General features: G+C 52.1%; 1 protein-coding gene across 4 annotated transcripts in view; it reads left to right on the top strand.

Moving 5' to 3' along the window:
* The window catches only part of WDR11 (WD repeat domain 11), a 238,628-nt gene that overhangs the window by 171,751 nt on the left and 45,095 nt on the right, over positions 1-21,782 (top strand). For all 4 annotated transcript variants that reach the window (XM_029610533.1, XM_029610534.1, XM_029610535.1 and 1 more), the window contains 2 exons: positions 1,257-1,365; positions 20,744-20,806. In XM_029610533.1, the coding sequence (XP_029466393.1) occupies positions 1,257-1,365; positions 20,744-20,806 (172 nt within the window). The remainder of the gene's footprint in view (positions 1-1,256; positions 1,366-20,743; positions 20,807-21,782) is intronic.

The raw sequence follows: 21,782 nt of genomic DNA on the forward strand, positions 1-21,782 counted from the left end.
ATGTCCAGCAATTTCAGAGGGAGGAGTTGCGGCCTCTTATTCAGCAGGTCCTGGAGGAGTTAGGTATTCAGGTCACCCAGGAGGAGTCTGATAATTAAAGGGTGGACTCGTTTCTGGATGGGCGTCAGGGGCCCCCCCAAAGGCTTTTCCATTGCCAACCCTCAAAACCCTTCCTGTATCTGATCCCTCCCTTCAAACAGCCCCTATCCACACATCCCCTTGACTAGGATCAGCAGCAACATTTCCCTTTGGGCCTCAGGTAATAAGTGTACGACAGCTAATGGGAAGAGAGGGCGGGCTGATGACAGGGGCAACGTTTTTCTCTTAGGTACGCTCAGTGCTGGGAGAGGATCGAGAAGACGTGACAATCTGCACAGACCTGTGCGCACTCTGCCCACTCTTCCCCAGTGGCTGCTCCGATGCCTGATGTTGATCTGCAGCTGGCAGCAGCGTTAGTGATGAGAGTCAGCACAGGATCTGTAAAGCCAGTGAAAGCTCTCAGGCCCTGCAGTGGCCCCAGATCCTCTCACACATGGCTTCCTGTTAACGTGGAAACTCAAGCGAGGGCGGGACCATTGCAGGACCTGAGAGTGCTGGCTAGCTCAGTATTTCTCTGTCTCCACCTGCTGGAGGGGAGGCAAAACCCAGCTGTCCTGGGCGGATCCGGGTACCTACAGGCAATGATGGATCCCAGACAGGAGAAGTGAATAGTTTTACTGAGACCTCCTTTTTTGAGGCACCACAGTTTTTTTCTTTGGGTTGAGCTCATTCAGGCCCAAGGCTGGGATCCAGTACCACGAGCATTCGCATCTCCCGTGGAGGTTTTCCCGTCCGACTCACCTCGCCCAGTTATGGCAGTGACACATGTGAAGGTCTGGGGGGAAAAAAAACAGAAGGCTTTTTTAACCGAAGGATGGATATGGAAAAAATTGGACATTTTGCAAAACTTTTAATTTTTCACTTCTAGACTGAGAGTCGATGAGAAGAAAATGTTTTTTAAATTGAATTTTTCAGGTTTTTTGCCCTGGGCCTTCACATCTCCGGCCATGCATCGGGGCTCTCCCTGGAGCCTGCACTCTCGGGCCCTGTTCAGGAGCCACTCGAAGTTTCCATTTTGCGCTCAGTGGGACTCACTCAGGAGTCCATGGCAGCTACGTCAGAGCTGTGCCATGGAGTCGGCCTGCAGCCCGCAGGGGTTTCGTACAGCTCCCGGCTTCACTTGGAGTCTCTCTCTCTCTCTCTCTCTCTCTGTGCAGATCCTGTCTGGTGCCCCTATCTCCTGGCCCCCCGGGCCTCCTTGGCTCTGAAAGCTTTCCTGTTGCACCAGCCCTGGAATGGGACCTACTCCTTGGATATTTCCCTAATGTGAGTTTGGGTTTTATTACACGTGGAAAACGTATGCTGCGATTGTAAGGCTGCGAGAAATTGTATTTATTTAAAATTCTTCTGTTCTGCACTGAAATAAAAATTCAATTAAAGTGCATAAAACGGGGCAAGGCAGGGCTGAATATTGCAGAGGAGCATTCCCAAGTTATTGGGCCTCTCTCCGGTAAAACAGCGCAGCTGCGCTCCCTGGGCTGCAGACCGGATGATGCCATCTTTCACAGCGGCAGCAACCAGCGCTTGCCTCTGTCACGTGATGGGCAGAGGTGAGTCGGTGCCGTTTGGATAATGCTGTCACCTGGCCCGGAGCCCAGGGGGTGCTCAGACCCCACCAGATATCAGGGATTATCTTCTCAGGGTATGGAGTGGGGCAGCAGGGACCACTTCTAATGTTTGAGGGGGGGGGGGGGTGTTTTGGAACTGGGTAGGGGTGGGGTGTCACATGATTATTTTTTATAATGTTTAAACTTGGGCCTTGCTGAGCCACCTCTGGAGGCAGTGGGGGGATGGGGGGGAGGTTTGGGCTGCATGGCCCTTTAAATATCAGCCCGGGATCGTCCAAACTTGGGTCAACAGTCCCGGTACTCCTGAGTCGGAGATGATAATAGTCGGCAGATTTATGGAACAGCGCATTCTTTTATTAGCGTAGGATTATCTGGGCATTGTAATAGAGGCATGCCTTGTGAAGATCACGCTCAATATTTAGCATTTATTGTGCATTCCCTGTACGTACCAGGATCAGTCCAGGACACCTGGGTTGTGATTCCGCACCAGTAGATGGAGACAGACTAAAACTTGTGGGCGGAGCCATATATGCCCCTGTGCCAGTCACAGCCCCTCAGTCTTACTCTGTCTCCAGTAGGTGGTGCAGGTCAGGTCACAGCTCCTTCCTGCCCTGGTTCTGGTACTCCTAGGGTCGGTTCTTTCTTTTCTTGGTTTTAGGCCAGTTTTAGTGTTTTTAATTGGGATTTTGATTTTTGTTAAATTGTCCCTGAGGTCCCGTCCGCCCTGTCTCCCAGGGGGGTTGTGAGGTCCTGAGGGGACTACCCCCCCCTGGTTGAGGCCGCTGCTAGGGTCGAGGACCCGGCTTTCCCAGTAGCAGCGTCAGGGGTGACACCGGGGAGCCCGGTTCACTCACCCCTGCTGGACTAGGGCTCCAGGACCGTGGACAGCGACAAGCGTTGTTTGTAAAAAAAAAAAAAAAAAAAAAAAAAAAAAAATGTTTTACTTTTGTTTTCGGTTCTCTCTGGCTTCAGCTCTCTGCTGCTTTGCGTCGCCGCTCCGTGGGGTCTCCGGGGGGGGCGCCGCTGGCAGGGGGGAGGCCGGGGGGGGGCCGGTTTCGCTAAATTTAATTTTTCTCACGTTGCGCTCTTCGCCGCGGCTCGTCGGCATGCCTCGTGGCTCGGCCTGTAGGGCCTGCGGCTCGGCGCGCGCGCGGCTTTAGCGCGGTGCTCTGTGTGCGGCCTGCTTCCCGGGCAGAGAGGGGTCATCCGAGGCACCTCGGGGGGCTCGATCCCGCAGTGCACGATCGCCGCCGCGCAGGGGGGGGGCTCGGCAGAGCGGCCCCAAGACTTTTTCCCGCTGAGCGCGGGAGTGGCGGCCATTTTGGCCTCGGACCGTGAAATGGCGCGGGAAACGACAGGAGCCTCGGGCCTGCCTCCCGCGCTTTCTCCTCAGCGGATTGATACAGGGGGGGGTCCCCTCGGGGGACCCTTGGTCCCCGGGGGTTTCAGAGAATGATTCTTCAGCCTCGGGGTCCTGTTCGGAGGATTTGGCGCTGTTGTTGCGCAAAGTCCTAAAGTGTAAGCGCAGTAAGCGCGGCCGGGGGGGACCCCGCAAGGCCCCCCCCAGGGAAGACGTCATGCAATCCTAAGGGCGCTGCGGAGGGGTCCCAGGGCCCTTCCCAAAGTACGCGGCTTCCTCGTGGCGTCCCACGGGAAGCCGATTCCCCCCCTGGGGTGGACTCTGATTCCCCAGAGAAGCCCCTGAAAGGGGCCGACGGAGATGGGACGGACGAATCCGCTCAGCCAGGCGCCGGAAAGGGATCCCAAGCAGTGGAAGGTGATGATCCCAAGGTGGTCCGGCTCTTCTGCAGGGAGGAACTGCCACCCTTAATTCCGGCCATTCTCCAGGAGCTGGGAATAGAAGCTCCTCCGGTGGTAGTCCGTCAGGAAGCAAACATGGATCCGGTCCTGTTAGGTCTCTCGGGTCCGGCAGTGGCTTTCCCGTTTCATTTCTCCTCGACGAATATTCTGTCCCGGGAATGGGACACCCCGGAGTTAGGTCTGAAGGTCAGTAAGGCCATGGACAAGTTGTACCCGCTTCCGGAGGATGCGCTGGACCTTCTCATATTCCCCAAGGTGGACTCAGGTCTCCGCGGTAACAAAGAGATCTACCATTCCGGTCACGGACGCGGCAGCTCTCAAGGACCTTCAGGACAGGAAGCTGGAAGTGCAGCTCAAGAAGATTTCGAGGTTTCCGCGCTGGGAGTGCAGGCCGCCATCTGCACGAATTTCGCTATGCGGGCCAGTCTGCGCTGGGCCCAGGTTCTTCAAGCCAATGCGGATTTATCCGCAGACGAGGCAGCGCAGGCAGATCGTTTGGAAGCTGCAATAGCATATGGCGCAGATGCGCTGCACGATTTGCTGCTCACGTCGGCTAGGTCCATGGTAGCGGCTGTCTCGGCACGCCGATTTTTGTGGTTGCGCAACTGGGCGGCGGATGGTTCTTCCAAGGCTCATTTCAGGGCACTACCATTCAAGGGAATTTGCTGTTTGGCAAGGAATTGGACGAGTTAATGTTTCCCGGGGGGAAAACAGGGCCTTCTAGCTTCCCGAGGATAGATCCTGGGCGAGGTCCTCGTTTTTCGGCCAGATCTCGTTTTCGGGGTCCCAGGAGGTCGCGTCCTCAAAGGTCGTCCGGGCGCTCGTATAGGTCTTCCTCCTCCCGTACTCCGCAGTGGCAGCAACAGTCTCTTCGAGGTAGGCGCTTCGGTAGACAAGGAGGTGCTCTGGCAATCACGGCGCCCAAGTCTTCGCAATGAAAGGGGGTCGGCCCATCTCTCGCCGCAGCCTCGGCACGCCGTTCCCAACGGCGGGGCACGGTTGATGTCATTACGAGAGATGGGCCGGTGTAACGTCGGACCAGTGGGTCCTCACGGTCATAGGGCTCGGCTACGCGTTAGATTTTGCTCATACCCCAGCGGCCAAGTTCCTTGTCTCGCCTTGCAAAGCTCCCGAGAAGAAGGCGGCGGTGCTCGACACCATCCAACGCTTAGAAGGTTTGGAAGCTATTTCCCCAGTCCCGGTCAGCCAACACGGCAAGGGCCGTTGCTCCATCTACTGCATCGTCCCAAGGAAAGACGGCACGTCCAGACCCATTCTGGATCTCAAGGGGTGAACCGATGCCTTCGGGTTCCTCACTTCAAAATGGAGGCGATTCGTTCAGTCATCGCTGCGGTAAGGCCCGGCGAGTTCCTAGCCTCCTGGGATCTCACGGAGGCATATCTTCACATAGGCATTCTTCCATCGTTCCAACGCTTCCTCAGGTTCTGCGTTCTAGGGCGGCATTACCAGTTCCGAGCGCTCCCGTTCGGGCTCGCGACGGCCCCACGTACATTCTCGAAGGTGATGGTCGTGGTGGCGGCGCAGCTGCGCCGAGAAGGTCTCCTGGTCCATCCTTACCCGGACGATTGGTTGATTCGGGCAAAGTCCGAGGATCAGTGTCGGATGGCGGTAGCCAGGGTCCTCCACCTTCTGCAGTCCCTAGGATGGGTGGTCAACTACAGCAAGAGTCATCTGACACCCGCGCGGACCTTGGAATATCTGGGAGCTCTTTCGACACGAAGCAGGGCAAGGTGTTCCTGTCACACGAACGGAGGTGCAAACTGCAAGCTCAAGTATGTCGCTTATTGTCTCTCCGCCAACCGCGGGTCTGCGACTACCTTACGGTTCTAGGGTCTATGGCTTCAACGCTGGCACTGGTTCCCGGGGCATTCGCTCATCTGCGTCCATTACAGTCATCCTTACTATCCCGCTGGAAGCCGGTCTCGGAGGAATTCCATCTACCGCTTCAACTCAAGGGACACGCGAGGTCCATCTACCGCTTCCACTCAAGGGACACGCGAGGTCCAGCCTGCTGGTACATCCCAGGTGTCCTGGTGGCTGGATCCCAAGCATCTGTCATCCGGGGTCTCTCTTCAGGTGCCCAACTGGACAGTGGTGACCACAGATGCCAGCCTCTTCGGTTGGGGAGCGGTCTGCCTGGGGAGCTCGGTCCAAGGCCTATGGTCCGTGTCGCAAGCCCAGTGGTCTATCAATCGCCTAGAGACCAGAGTGGTCCGTCTGGCCCTGCAAGCCTTCCTGCCGTTGCGGCGGGGGAAGGCAGTTCGAGTGTTGCGACCACAGGGGCATACATCAACCGCCAGGGCGGGACAAGAAGCCCCCAGTTGGCGGAGGAGGCTCAGCGCTTGATGGCCTGGTCGGAGCTACATCTCAGCAACATAGCAGCGTCTCACATTGTGGGAGTCGACAACGTGCAGACGGAGTTTCTCAGCCGTCATCGTCTGGATCCCGGAGAGTGGGAGTTGGGGGACGAAGCTTTCTGCTCATTTGCAAAACGTGGGGGGTTCCCCACATGGATCTGATGGCCACGTGGCACAACGCGAAGGCCCCACGATTTTACAGTCAATGTCGAGAACGGGGGGCAGAAGGCGTCGATGCGTTGGTGCTTCCCTGGCCGACGGATGTGCTGCTCTACGTGTTTCCCCCGTGGCCGATGATCGGCATGATTCTACGGCGCATAGAATTGCACCCGGCCAAGGTAGTCTTGGTGGCACCGGAGTGGCCGCGCCGGCCGTGGTTCGCAGACCTCGCCCAGCTGGCGGTAACGGCGCCCCTTCGGTTTCACGGAATGGCGGGCCTGCTCCTTCAGGGCCCCGTCTGGCATATGTCCGTGTCTGGGTGGTCTTTGAGGACTGGTGCGTGCAGCGTGGGGTGGTCTCCACTTCGGCTTCCGTCTCCGACATTCTGGCGTTCCTCCAGGCTGGTCTGGCCATAGGCCTGGCGTGCAGTTCCCTTGGCGTGCAGTTCCCTTCGGGTTCAAGTGGCAGCGCTCGGTTGTTTGCGGGGTACGGTCCGTGGTACGTCCCTAGCGCTCCACCCGGACATTGCTCGCTTCCTCCGGGGTGCCAAACGCCTTCGTCCTCCCTTGCGTCTTCCTTGTCCGGCTTGGAACCTCAACTGGGTTCTCTCCTCCCTATGCACGGCGCCTATTGAGCTTTTGAAACGCGCGACTCTTAAGGATCTCACTCTTAAGACGGCGTTCTTGGTAGCGATCGCCTCAGCACGGCGTGTTTCCGAGTTGCAGGCCCGGTCCTGTAGTGAACCCCTTTTGCGTATTTCCGATTCCGGAGTTTCTTTGCGCACAGTTCCTTCCTTCCTACCGAAAGTGGTGTCGTCTTTTCATATGAATCAATCGGTGGAACTGCCCGCTTTGGCGGGCGGGGAGTTCTCTGTTCCGGAAGCGAGAGAATTGCGGAAGCTTGACGTGCGGAGGTCCCTCCTCCGATATCTGGAGGTCAGTAATCCTTTTCGGGTCACGGATCATCTGTTTGTCCTGTTCTCTGGTCCTAAGAAAGTGGTGCGGGGAAAACCGCTTCCCGTGGGCCTGAGGGCTCGCTCGACTCGTGCGCAGGCGGCATCTTGAGCGGAGGCTTCTCTGGTATCGCCTCAAGAGATTTGCGGGGCGGCTACCTGGAAGTCGTTACATACCTTTATCAGGCATTACCGGTTGGATGTCCGGGCTACCGATCCCGGGGGATTTGGAGAGAGGGTACTCCGAGCGGGACTCTCTGCTTCCCACCCTCGGTAATTTAGCTCTGGTACATCCCAGGTGTCCTGGACTGATCCTGGTACGTACAGGGAAAGGAAAATTAGTTTCTTACCTGATAATTTTCGTTCCTGTAGTACCAAGGATCAGTCCAGGATCCCGCCCGCAGTGCTGCGCTGAAGTAATGGAGAGTCCGCTCTTTGTTCTGAATTATTTTGTTCCGCTTGTTTAACTCTCTCGGTTGGAGAGTCTGTTTCCAGGAGGGGCGTTTCCCCGTTCTCTTAGCGGTTTCTAGCTAGTTTAGTTCTCTGGTTGTGTTCTACTTTGACATTACGTATGACTGAGGGGCTGTGACTGGCACAGGGGCATATATGCTCCGCCCACAAGTTTTAGTCTGTCTCCATCTACTGGTGCGGAGTCACAACCCAGGTGTCCTGGACTGATCCTTGGTACTACAGGAACGAAAATTATCAGGTAAGAAACTAATTTTCCTTTAGTGGCACATTCCAGCCCAGTAAATCTCCCTCAAAGCTTGTAACAGTGACGCCGTCCTTCAGGAGAGCAGGACTGCATCTGTGCCTTGCCCCCAAGAACGGTTTATAACTCAGGCTCATCGCAGTCTCGCCCCTCAGTTGTAAAGTCTGCGGGTGGTTTTCTAACCTTGGACATCTTCATAGCTTTTCTTTGGAAACTCTCCAGCCCCCCAAACTTTGCAGGCACACTGGGTGCACAGATTTCATAATCTCCTCCTGCCCTCCAGCTCTATCCCCAGACCTAAGCCTGCCTCCAGGACGCTCCTCTCTCACACAGCCAGAGGGGCAGACAGTGTGAAGCCCCTTTCAGCAGCTCACCTGGGTAAATACCTTTCAAAATCGCCCTCATTGCCTGCGTTGATTTGAGATGCGCATTAATACATGCTGTGGTTAAACACGGAGGTGTTTTCCTGTTGCCTGCTTCCTGCCCTATCCTTTGCAGCGGAGGAGAGAGGCTGGACACAGGAGGATGTGATTGAGTGTTGACAGCTTTCCATCTTTTGCCACCCATAGTGCGTCTCTATAAATAGATGAGAAATACTCGCACATAAATATATATGGGAAGCGTGAGCATATGTGTAAGAGGTTCCCCGCATCCCCCTTCCCAGCTTCTGGCCCTCAGGTATCGTTCCCGAGCTCAGGACGGATAGCGCTTGACTTTTGGCTGAAATTGAAAAACCGACGGGACGACCGCAGCATCACAAGCCCGCTTTGGAGGTCAGGCGCATCGCACAGGCTGTGACTGCTTGCAGTGTGTGACAGGTTCGGCAAAGTGCTCCAAGACGAAACACAGTGAACTGCCATATAAAGCAAGCATTATATAAAAAGGCCTCACCAATACAAGAACATTCTTCTGCCTTGCTAACATCTTGCTGTCAGAGTTCGGGGTGCACACTCTTGTTTTCCGATGCGTCCATGCCCCATATCAGTATTTCCCTGTACACTGTGTTCCGCTCTCTTTGGCACGCTGACTGCAGAAATGCCCCGTTGAATAGCTGATCAGGAGCCTTGGACACTTCTGCCAGGCCCCGGCACTGGCTTACAATCTTCTTTCCTGTCTGTCTTATCCCAGGAAAATGTTGGCCTTCATTTAAAAGGCTTGGATTGTTTTTTCTGTGTTCTTTCTACAGCCCAAAAGATGAATGATACTATAAATTTATTTATTTATTTATTTATTTATTTATTTATTGTTTTTGTTATACCGAGTTTCATGACAGGCATCACATCAACCCGGTTTACAATTAACAAAGTGTGTAAAACATAACATAACGTAAAACAATGTTCTCAAAAAGAACCTTGAACTTTAAATATCGTGAATCAGATATAGGAATTGAGAAAGTTACAATAAATCAGGGAAATCAACTTGGAGCTGGAAAAGGGGAGAGATTGCACAGAGCAATATTAACATTTCAGTCTATTAATGTAATAGAGTAGCATAGTGAGTAAATAAGAATATGTGAGAAACTGTGGCAATACCTCACTATGGAACGGAACATAAATAACCAAATGCATAAATACGACAGTGTTATGATAAAAGTTCAGCAGGTATTGATGATTGTCAATTTAAGGTTGATTGAATTGTATTTGGTCCAGTTATTGGATAAGAGTTTGTGCTATTTAATGGAGGAATTATTCAAGGCTTGGAAATGCTTTTTTGAAAAGCCAAGTTTTTAGTCTTTTCCTAAATGTTAGAGAGCATGGCTCCTGTCTCAAATCTGGTGGGATAGAGTTCCAGAGAGCTGGACCTGCTGAAGAGAAGGCTCTGAGACTCAAGGATTTATGTTGGTAGGTTTTGGCCTTTGGTATTTGGAGTGACTCTTTGTAGCATTCCCTGATGGGTCTGGCGGAAGTGTATTTTTTAAGAGGTATTTGTAGGTCGAGGTGCGTGTTTTGGTTGATAGTTTTGTATATGATGTTGATGGATTTGTACATGATTCTATAGTGGATCGGTAGCCAATGGAGGTTTTTGAGGATAGGTGAAATGTGGTCCATTTTCCTGGAGTTTGTGAGGACTCTGGCTGCAGAGTTCTGGACCATTTGTAGAGGTTTGGTATAGGAAGCTGGGAGGCCTAGTAGTAATGAGTTGCAATAATCTAATTTGGAAAAGATTATTGCTTGCAAAATTGTTCTAAAGTCTTGGGCGTGAAAAAGTTGTTTAATTCTTTTCAGGATATGTAATTTGTAGAAGCAGTCCTTGGTGGTTTGGTTAATGAAAGGTTTGAGGTTGAGTCGATTGTCCAGGATGGCTCCTAAATCTCTTACGTGGGCTGTTTGAAGGAGTGTGGGTGGTTTTGGGTGTGTATTTTTGTTTTCCGGTGATATGAGCAGGAATTCTGTTTTAGAAGCATTAAGTACCAGGTTTAGACTGGTGAGGAGAAGTTTAATTTCTACTAAGCAACTGTCCCAGTATTCCATTGTTTTAGATATTGATTCTTCTATGGGGATCACGATCTGTACGTCGTCTGCGAAAAGGAAGTGTTTCAGGCTTAGTTTTGTAAGAAGTTGACAAAGTGGTAGGAGGTAGATATTGAATAGCGTGGGTGAGAGTGATGAACCTTGCGGCACCCCTCTATTAGAATGGTGGTATTGGGATTCTTTATTGTGGATTTTGACTCTATATCTTCTATTTTCAAGGAATGTTTTGAACCAGTTTAGTGTGGCACCTGTTAAACCAATGTTTGCCAGCTGTTTTAGAAGGAGGGTGTGGTTGACGGTGTCGAATGCCGCCGAAAAGTCAAGGAGGATTAGTAAATATGCTTGGCCTTTGTCAATTCCAGAGAGGAGGAAGTCCGTGAGTGAATGTCTATTTTTAATTAGTATTTCTCTCCAAAGCACTGTATAAGCATGTCAAACACTTTTTATTAACTGGTTCTCATTTATACTGGTGTTGTCCAGGCAGTGTTCTCCATACCAGGTCTGCAATCTGTGAGGTGAGAGAGCTTTACAGTGTAGCTGCTGCTTTCCTGGATTTGGGGGCCCTGGATAACTCGCCATGTCGTGTTTGTGGCTGGTGCTATCTGTGCTGCCTTCGTGCATCCTTTGGGATGGGTTTCCTGGCAGAGGGTGCGCTAGAGGCAGTGGAACAGCTGTGCACTCAGTCCGTGCTTGGCTCAGAGTCGGCAGGGAGTACCTTGGGTCTGACTGCTGAAGGATGTCCAGCTGTGAGCAGAGCATGCAGCTCTCTCAGGAGCACAGCAGGGATGGCGTGCCTGCAGCACAACCTCATTACCATTCCAGCTTTGCAGTAGTGGTAAATCCCACCTCTGTAACTTTTCAGAAAGAAATTGGTGAAACCTAATCTGCTTTCCATGAATTGATTTTTCTCGGGGGGGAGAGGGGCCGAGATGTGAATGCAGAGGAGAGGGTTTTCTGCGAAAGGGATGGCGAGACGTCTCTTTATAGTGAGTGACACTGTCAGCGAGGTTACACATAGAGCAGCACAGCTCTGAATACTGAACAGCACAAAGGGAATGATTGGTCATTGCCACAGGGGAGACTGCTCATTGCCACACACCAAGCTTTCCTTCTGCCACAGTAGAGACTGGTCACAGCCACACGCCAAGCTTCCCCTCTGCCACAGGAGAGACTGGTCACAGCCACACACCAAGCTTCCCCTCTGCCACAGGGGAGACTGGTCACAGCCACACGCCAAGCTTCCCCTCTGCCACAGGGGAGACTGGTCACAGCCACACGCCAAGCTTCCCCTCTGCCACTGGAGAGACTGGTCACAGCCACACGCCAAGCTTCCCCTCTGCCACAGGGGAGACTGGTCACAGCCACACGCCAAGCTTCCCCTCTGCCACTGGAGAGACTGGTCACAGCCACACACTAAGCTTCCCCTCTGCCACAGGGGAGACTGGTCACAGCCACACGCCAAGCTTCCCCTCTGCCACAGGGGAGACTGGTCACAGCCACACGCCAAGCTTCCCCTCTGCCACAGGAGAGACTGGTCACAGCCACACGCCAAGCTTCCCCTCTGCCACTGGAGAGACTGGTCACAGCCACACGCCAAGCTTCCCCTCTGCCACAGGAGAGACTGGTCACAGCCACACGCCAAGCTTCCCCTCTGCCACAGGAGAGTCTGGTCACAGCCACACGCCAAGCTTCCCCTCTGCCACAGGAGAGTCTGGTCACAGCCACACGCCAAGCTTCCCCTCTGCCACAGGAGAGTCTGGTCACAGCCACACGCCAAGCTTCCCCTCTGCCACAGGAGAGACTGGTCACAGCCACACGCCAAGCTTCCCCTCTGCCACTGGAGAGACTGGTCACAGCCACACACACCAAGCTTCCCCTCTGCCACAGGAGAGACTGGTCACAGCCACACACACCAAGCTTCCCCTCTGCCAAAGGAGAGTCTGGTCACATCCACACGCCAAGCTTCCCCTCTGCCAGAGGAGAGACTGGTCACAGCCACACGCCAAGCTTCCCCTCTGCCACTGGAGAGACTGGTCACAGCCACACACACCAAGCTTCCCCTCTGCCACTGGAGAGACTGGTCACAGCCACACACACCAAGCTTCCCCTCTGCCACAGGGGAGACTGGTCACAGCCACACGCCAAGCTTCCCCTCTGCCACAGGAGAGACTGGTCACAGCCAGACACACCAATCTTCCCCTCTGCCACTGGAGAGACTGGTCACAGCCGCACATGGAGCGTTCCCTCTGCCACTGGAGAGACTGGTCACAGCCACACGCCAAGCTTCCCCTCTGCCACTGGAGAGACTGGTCACAGCCACACACCAAGCTTCCCCTCTGCCACAGGGGAGACTGGTCACAGCCACACATGGAGCATTCCCTCTGCCACTGGAGAGACTGGTCACAGCCACACGCCAAGCTTCCCCTCTGCCACTGGAGAGACTGGTCACAGCCACACACACCAACCTTCCCCTCTGCCACAGGAGAGACTGGTCACAGCCACACGCCAAGCTTCCCCTCTGCCACAGGAGAGACTGGTCACAGCCACACACACCAACCTTCCCCTCTGCCACAGGAGAGACTGGTCACAGCCACACGCCAAGCTTCCCCTCTGCCACAGGGGAGACTGGTCACAGCCACACGCCAAGCTTCCCCTCTGCCACAGGAGAGACTGGTCACAGCCACACACCAAGCTTCCCCTCTGCCACAGGAGAGACTGGTCACAGCCACACGCCAAGCTTCCTCTCTGCCACAGGGGAGACTGGTCACAGCCACACACCAACCTTCCCCTCTGCCACAGGGGAGACTGGTCACATCCACACGCCAAGCTTCCCCTCTGCCACTGGAGAGACTGGTCACAGCCACACACCAAGCTTCTCCTCTGCCACTGGAGAGACTGGTCACAGCCACACACCAAGCTTCTCCTCTGCCACTGGAGAGACTGGTCACAGCCACACACCAAGCTTCTCCTCTGCCACTGGAGAGACTGGTCACAGCCACACACCAAGCTTCTCCTCTGCCACTGGAGAGACTGGTCACAACCACACACCAAGCTTCTCCTCTGCCACTGGAGAGACTGGTCACAGCCACACACCAAGCTTCTCCTCTGCCACTGGAGAGACTGGTCACAGCCACACACCAAGCTTCTCCTCTGCCACTGGAGAGACTGGTCACAACCACACACCAAGCTTCTCCTCTGCCACTGGAGAGACTGGTCACAGCCACACACCAAGCTTCTCCTCTGCCACTGGAGAGACTGGTCACAGCCACACACCAAGCTTCTCCTCTGCCACTGGAGAGACTGGTCACACACCAAGCTTCCCCTCTGCCACAGGGGAGACTGGTCACACACCAAGCTTCCCCTCTGCCACAGGAGAGACTGGTCACAGCCACACACCAAGCTTCCCCTCTGCCACAGGAGAGACTGGTCACAGCCACACACCAAGCTTCCCCTCTGCCACAGGGGAGACTGGTCACAGCCACACGCCAACCTTCCCCTCTGCCACAGGGGAGACTGGTCACATCCACACGCCAAGCTTCCCCTCTGCCACTGGAGAGACTGGTCACAGCCACACGCCAAGCTTCTCCTCTGCCACAGGGGAGACTGGTCACAGCCACACACCAAGCTTCTCCTCTGCCACTGGAGAGACTGGTCACAGCCACACACCAAGCTTCTCCTCTGCCACTGGAGAGACTGGTCACAGCCACACACCAAGCTTCTCCTCTGCCACTGGAGAGACTGGTCACAGCCACACACCAAGCTTCTCCTCTGCCACTGGAGAGACTGGTCACAGCCACACACCAAGCTTCTCCTCTGCCACAGGGGAGACTGGTCACACACCAAGCTTTCCCTCTGCCACAGGAGAAACTGGTCACAGCCACACACACCAAGCTTCCCCTCTGCCACAGAAGAGACTGGTCACAACCACACACCAAGCTTCCCCTCTGCCACAGGAGAGACTGGTCACAGCCACACACCAAGCTTCCCCTCTGCCACAGGGGAGACTGGTCACAGCCACACGCCAAGCTTCCCCTCTGCCACAGGGGAGACTGGTCACAGCCACACGCCAAGCTTCCCCTCTGCCACAGGAGAGTCTGGTCACAGCCACACACACCAAGCTTCCCCATCAGTCTTACATCCCCCATCACATGCAGCTCTTTTGGATTACCGCACCCCAGATGCAGGACTCTGCACCTCCTGACATTGAATCTCAGGTGCCAAATCTTCAACCACTCTTTCAGCTTTCTTTAATCACTTTTCTTTCTCTCTACTCCTTCAGGCTTGTCCACTCTATTGCAGTTCTTAGTATCATCCACAAATATGCAAATTTTATCCTCTATCCCCTCCGCAGTGTCACTCACAAAGATATTGGACAGAACCGGTCCCCGCACCAATCCTTGTGGTACTGCACTTAGCACGGTTCTCTCTTCAGAGGAGGTTCCATTTACCATCTCACGCTATCTTCTGTCTGTCAACCAGTTTGTAATCCACGCCACTACCTTGGCGCTCAGTCCCAAACTTCTCATTTCATTCACAAGCCTCTCATGTGGGACTGTATCAAAAGTCTTGCTGAAATTCAAGTAGATCACATCCAGGGCTCTTCCTCGATCTAATTCTTTAGTCACCCAATCAAAAAAATCAATCAGATTTGTCTGACAGGAAGCGGGATGTGTCTTTTCTCCATCATCAACTCTCGACTCCGTACTTTCTACCGTGCTATACCATTCTGCGACAGCTCAAGGGTAGACTGCAGCAAGAGTTTGAAAAACGTAGGAAAGTTTCTCTAATTTTCTGGCAGTTATGTGGTATATTTGCATACATTTGAATTGATTTTGTTAATTTGTAATTTGCTTTTTAAAAATAAAGTTGTTTTTCTGATTTTTCTGGTTTGCTTAATTTATTTGGTTGCATTAGGGGAAAAAGGGAACTTAGTGACGAGTGTTGGGAAGAGATAAGGAATGGGGGTTGAGGGAAAGAGCATCTGGAAGGAAGATTTATTTATTTATTTATTTAACAGTTTTATATACCGAAATTCTTGTAAGGGTTTACAAATCAGTTCGGTTTACATTGAACAGAAAACAGTGCTTCGGTAAATGAAAGCAATTACATAGAACATTAACAGAGCTTCAAATGTGAACAATTACAAATTCAAATGTGAACAATTACAAAGAACTAATAATAAAAAGATGTAGAAGGGATCTCAGAGAGGAGGGAGGGCAGGAAAGGGAGAATGGATTGGAAAGAGGGAGGAGAACAATGGGTGTTTGGGGAATCCTTGACCAGGAAAGGAGGGATCCATGTTCTTGTGACACCAAGCATCGTCGCTCACTCACTCCCCACCCCTCTGATTCCCTCACATCCTGCACCTCATCCCATCTCCTCACTCTGCTTGTTCCCACTGTCATTATTTATTTTATTTATTTATTTAACGTCTTTTCTATCCTGTCTCTAAGATATATACCATCGCAACAGTTTACATGTAGGCACATAAGTAAGTTTGGAGTAAGCGTACTATAGTACATTCTAACCAGTGCCATTAAGTTTCGATTACATTAAATCATAAACATAGGTACAAATGTTTAATGATGTAGGTTCTGGCCAGGTATACCTAGAAGGTACTTTTACAGGTCAAAAAATAAATCACATTTACTGTGTTATCTTATTACATTCATTGTGACATATCCTGATTCACTCTCTACCCCATTCCCTCTCTCACTTTCTCTATTAATTTATTGGTAGATAATATATAGCCTCGAAGCGGGTTACAACAGAATTAAATTAACACTGGAGTTGGTGGTACATTTAGTATCAGTTGATGTAGTCTATAGGAGTCTAGTGGTGGGTAACTAGTGGACCTTATTCAGGTTAAGGTAAGTTCAGTCAGTGGACAGAAGACTTCTGCCAGGGTGCTTTAGCTTTTTCCCTGAAAGTGAGGAAGGATAAGTGATAGCAGGGTGCAGGATTGTCAGGCCAGACGTGGGATGGAAAGTGAGGAAGGATAAGTGATAGCATGGTGCAGGATTGTCAGGCTAGAAGTGGGATGGAAAGTGAGGAAGGATAAGTGATAGCAGGATGCAGGATTGTCAGGCTAGAAGTGGGATGGAAAGTGAGGAAGGATAAGTGATAGCAGGGTGCAGGATTGTCAGGCCAGAAGTGGGATGGAAAGTGAGGAAGGATAAGTGATAGCATTGTGCAGGATTGTCAGGCCAGAAGTGGGATGGAAAGTGAGGAAGGATAAGTGATAGCATGGTGCAGGATTGTCAGGCTAGAAGTGGGATGGAAAGTGAGGAAGGATAAGTGATAGCAGGGTGCAGGATTGTCAAGCCAGAAGTGGGATGGAAAGTGAGGAAGGATAAGTGATAGCAGGGTGCAGGATTGTCAGGCTAGAAGTGGGATGGAAAGTGAGGAAGGATAAGTGATAACATGGTGCAGGATTGTCAGGCTAGAAGTGGGATGGAAAGTGAGATAGGATAAGTGATAGCAGGGTGCAGGATTGTCAGGCTAGAAGTGGGATGGAAAGTGAGGAAGGATAAGTGATAGCATGGTGCAGGATTGTCAGGCCAGAAGTGGGATGGAAAGTGAGGAAGGATAAGTGATAGCAGGGTGCAGGATTGTCAGGCCAGAAGTGGGATGGAAAGTGAGGTAGGATAAGTGATAGCAGGGTGCAGGATTGTCAGGCCAGAAGTGGGATGGAAAGTGAGGTAGGATAAGTGATAGCAGGGTGCAGGATTGTCAGGCCAGAAGTGGGATGGAAAGTGAGGAAGGATAAGTGATAGCAGGGTGCAGGATTGTCAGGCTAGAAGTGGGATGGAAAGTGAGGAAGGATAAGTGATAGCATGGTGCAGGATTGTCAGGCCAGAAGTGGGATGGAAAGTGAGGAAGGATAAGTGATTGCATGGTGCAGGATTGTCAGGCTAGAAGTGGGATGGAAAGTGAGGTAGGATAAGTGATAGCAGGGTGCAGGATTGTCAGGCCAGAAGTGGGATGGAAAGTGAGGAAGGATAAGTGATAGCATGGTGCAGGATTGTCAGACCAGAAGTGGGATGGAAAGTGAGGTAGGATAAGTGATAGCATGGTGCAGGATTGTCAGGCTAGAAGTGGGATGGAAAGTGAGGTAGGATAAGTGATAGCATGGAGCAGGATTGTCAGGCTAGAAGTGGGATGGAAAGTGAGGAAGGATAAGTGATAGCATGGTGCAGGATTGTCAGGCCAGAAGTGGGATGGAAAGTGAGGAAGGATAAGTGATAGCATGGTGCAGGATTGTCAGGCTAGAAGTGGGATGGAAAGTGAGGTAGGATAAGTGATAGCATGGAGCAGGATTGTCAGGCTAGAAGTGGGATGGAAAGTGAGGAAGGATAAGTGATAGCATGGTGCAGGATTGTCAGGCCAGAAGTGGGATGGAAAGTGAGGAAGGATAAGTGATAGTATGGTGCAGGATTGTCAGGCTAGAAGTGGGATGGAAAGTGAGGAAGGATAAGTGATAGCAGGGTGCAGGATTGTCAGGACAGAAGTGGGATGGAAAGTGAGGAAGGATAAGTGATAGCATGGTGCAGGATTGTCAGGCTAGAAGTGAAAGTGAGGAAGGATAAGTGATAGCAGGGTGCAGAATTGTCAGGCTAGAAGTGGGATGGAAAGTGAGGTAGGATAAGTGATAGCAGGGTGCAGGATTGTCAGGCTAGAAGTGGGATGGAAAGTGAGGAAGGATAAGTGATAGGGTGCAGGATTGTCAGGCTAGAAGTGGGATGGAAAGTGAGGAAGGATAAGTGATAGCAGGGTGCAGGATTGTCAGGCTAGAAGTGGGATGGAAAGTGAGGAAGGATAAGTGATAGGGTGCAGGATTGTCAGGCTAGAAGTGGGATGGAAAGTGAGGAAGGATAAGTGATAGCAGGGTGCAGGATTGTCAGGCTAGAAGTGGAATGGAAAGTGAGGAAGGATAAGTGATAGCAGGGTGCAGGATTGTCAGGCTAGAAGTGGGATGGAAAGTGAGGAAGGATAAGTGATAGCAGGGTGCAGGATTGTCAGGCTAGAAGTGGGATGGAAAGTGAGGAAGGATAAGTGATAGCAGGGTGCAGGATTGTCAGGCTAGAAGTGGAATGGAAAGTGAGGAAGGATAAGTGATAGCATGGTGCAGGATTGTCAGGCTAGAAGTGAAAGTGAGGAAGGATAAGTGATAGCAGGGTGCAGAATTGTCAGGCTAGAAGTGAAAGTGAGGAAGGATAAGAGATAGCAGGGTGCAGAATTGTCAGGCTAGAAGTGAAAGTGAGGAAGGATAAGTGATAGCATGGTGCAGGATTGTCAGGCTAGAAGTGAAAGTGAGGAAGGATAAGTGATAGCAGGGTGCAGGATTGTCAGGCTAGAAGTGGGATGGAAAGTGAGGAAGGATAAGTGATAGGAGGGTGCAGGATTGTCAGGCTAGAAGTGGGATGGAAAGTGAGGAAGGATAAGTGATAGCAGGGTGCAGGATTGTCAGGCTAGAAGTGGGATGGAAAGTGAGGAAGGGTAAGTAATGGCAGGGTGCAGGATTGTCAGGCTAGAAGTGGGATGGAAAGTGAGGAAGGATAAGTGATGGCAGGGTGCAGGATTGTCAGGCTAGAAGTGGGATGGAAAGTGAGGAAGGATAAGTGATAGCAGGGTGCAGGATTGTCAGGCTAGAAGTGGGATGGAAAGTGAGGAAGGATAAGTGATAGCAGGGTGCAGGATTGTCAGGCTAGAAGTGGGATGGAAAGTGAGGTAGGATAAGTGATAGCAGGGTGCAGGATTGTCAGGCTAGAAGTGGGATGGAAAGTGAGGAAGGATAAGTGATAGCAGGGTGCAGGATTGTCAGGCTAGAAGTGGGATGGAAAGTGAGGAAGGATAAGTGATAGCAGGGTGCAGGATTGTCAGGCTAGAAGTGGGATGGAAAGTGAGGTAGGATAAGTGATAGCAGGGTGCAGGATTGTCAGGCTAGAAGTGGGATGGAAAGTGAGGAAGGATAAGTGATAGCAGGGTACAGGATTGTCAGGCCAGAATTGGGATGGAAAGTGAGGAAGGATAAGTGATAGCAGGGTACAGGATTGTCAGGCCAGAATTGGGATGGAAAGTGAGGAAGGATAAGTGATAGCAGGGTGCAGGATTGTCAGGCCAGAATTGGGATGGAAAGGCGAGCCTAGTGGAAGGAACAAAGTTTCCTTATGGGGTTTAAGAGAGAAGAAGGCAAGAGAGGTATTCTGGGGCCTGTTTATTCATGCTCTCTCCCCCATGCCCTCCACTCTCTCACTCACTCTCCCCCGCTCCATTCCAAACCCCTCTTGGATCCCCTTAGTCACTCTTCCACCTATCCCAAAATCCACTCACTGTCCCTCATTTACTTTCTTCTGGCGCTCTCTCTCCCATCCCCCACCCCCCACAATTCCTGAGTCATCTTTCTTCTGGCACTCACTCTCCACCTGCTCTCATTCCAAACCCCTGAGATCCCCTCATTCTCCCTCACTTGCTTTTCCATCCTTCTCCAAGATTCACTCACTCTCCCATCTTTCCCTTTCCCCCATGATTCTCCTTCGCTTCCCTTCCCCCAAGATCTCCCTCAATCCCTTTTCCACCCACCCCCCACAATCCCCTCTCTCACTTCTTTTCCCTGCTGCCCCTTCGGTCCTCTCACTCACCCTCTCACGTCAGCTGAGAGAGAGCAGGAGCTCAGCAGTATTGTAGCATCTCGAGCCATGAACCACCTGGCCCGGCAGCAGAGGACGAGAGCGCAGCTCCAAGCACCGTAATACTGCTGCCCTGAGGAGGAGGAGGAGGGTGGTGAGTGACGGGACGGGGCAGGAAAGCAGCGATGCCCTCCAGCATTGCCAGTTCTCTCCTGATTGGATCTGGCCCCCCAGTCTCCTGTGCTGATTTGTCCAGGACTGCCCTGTTCTGTGCCAGTGGCTGAATCTTGCAGCCCCTACCATGGCCGCAGAATTGCAGGGGACCCGGGGGCCCTGACTGTACTGGAATAACCTTCCTGAGTGGGCAGGTCTCTGGCCACTTTCTTATCTTGCACAAATCCTCACCTTTTTTTTGAGGTTGCTTTTAAATCTTCTATTAAACCTTTCCTGATCACAGCCTAAGTTTAGATAAGTTCTATAAAATCATGTGTCTGTGTGCCTTGATAAAACCAGAAGCTCCGCAGAGAAGGGACGGTCTCTTTGTTTAGTCTGTACAGCATTGCGTACATCTCGTAGCACTATAAAAATGAGAACGGGAGTCGTAGTGGAGGCCGCAGGCATGGATCAGAGGGCTGAGGCCACTGCTGTTTCACTTGGTGCTCACCGGATGTCCGTTTGTGCATGACCTGCAACTGTATCAGTCCAGGAGACATTCAGGCTTAATACCTGGGAAGAAATGTGCAAAGATGCTGAGAACCTCAACCCCATCTTCCCAGCTCCTGGCAGACACTGAGCAGTGCTTGTAACTGACTGGGGCAGACTGTCCAGCTAGGTGGGGGTTAAACTGTCAGTGCTTGACCCCCAGCTCAGCCGGGGAAGAGTTGGAGGTTAGCATTGAGTAGCTGAGGGCTCTGCACAAGTCTAACCTGCTCCTCCTTTCGTTTTTTTTGGCAGAGACTATCCAGAAAATGAAAACGTGAAGACCCTTGTGCAGGAGCAGCTGAATTCACTCTCTAAGTAAGTCTTGCGCCAGATGTAACAGCTGCAATAGCCTTGTGACTCGCGTCCTCCTGGGTCCAGCATTCCTCGGGGGCAGCCACGATGACTTTCCCACAGGTAACAGTACACAGAGGGGGGAAGGTCTCAGACCTTAATGCTCCCGAATTCTGGCCTCTACTTCCGGAGAAGGCAGCCTGGCTGGGGGCAGCTGATATAAGGCCATTAGGTGATATGAACAGGCCGAGGGAATCTAGTAACCAGGGGTGAGCAAACTGGCAGGGGGGGGCCCTGAGGAGGGCTTGAATAATCCTGAAGGGGATCACATTGGCTGTACTGCCTCAGTGCCGGGGAGCCACTAAGAACATAAGATCATGCCGTACTGGGTCAGACCAAGGGTCCATCAAGCCCAGCATCCTGTTTCCAACAGGGGCCAATCCAGGCCATAAGAACCTGGCAAGTACCCAGAAACTAAGTCTATCCCATGTAACCATTGCTAATGGCAGTGGCTATTCTCTAAGTGAACTTAATAGCAGGTAATGGACTTCTCCTCCAAGAACTTATCCAATCCTTTTTTAAACCCAGCTATACTAACTGCACTAACCACATCCTCTGGCAACAAATTCCAGAGTTTAATTGTGCGTTGAGTAAAAAAGAATTTTCTCCAATTAGTTTTAAATGTGCCCCATGCTAACTTCATGGAGTGCCCCCTAGTCTTTCTACTATCCGAAAGGCCCAGGCGGGGAGCTGCTTACCCTGCGGCAGAATAGGAGGCAGCTCATCTCCCTGGCCCACCATGGTTAAACCAAGCTGTGCTTACAATGAGCTCGGTATATTCTGGCAGCTCCTCCCTCCCTCCAGGGCACCTTTTTCTCCTTCCTTGCCTGGGCGGCCAACGTGCTCCCTTTCAGGATTGTTCAGGTCCCTCCCCCCTGATCTCATGCTGCAGGAATTCTGGCCTCTAGCTGGGCAGCTGATATAAGGCCTCCGATTTGGG

Source organism: Rhinatrema bivittatum, chromosome 7 (genome assembly GCF_901001135.1).
Source record: "Rhinatrema bivittatum chromosome 7, aRhiBiv1.1, whole genome shotgun sequence".
Taxonomy (NCBI): domain Eukaryota; kingdom Metazoa; phylum Chordata; class Amphibia; order Gymnophiona; family Rhinatrematidae; genus Rhinatrema; species Rhinatrema bivittatum.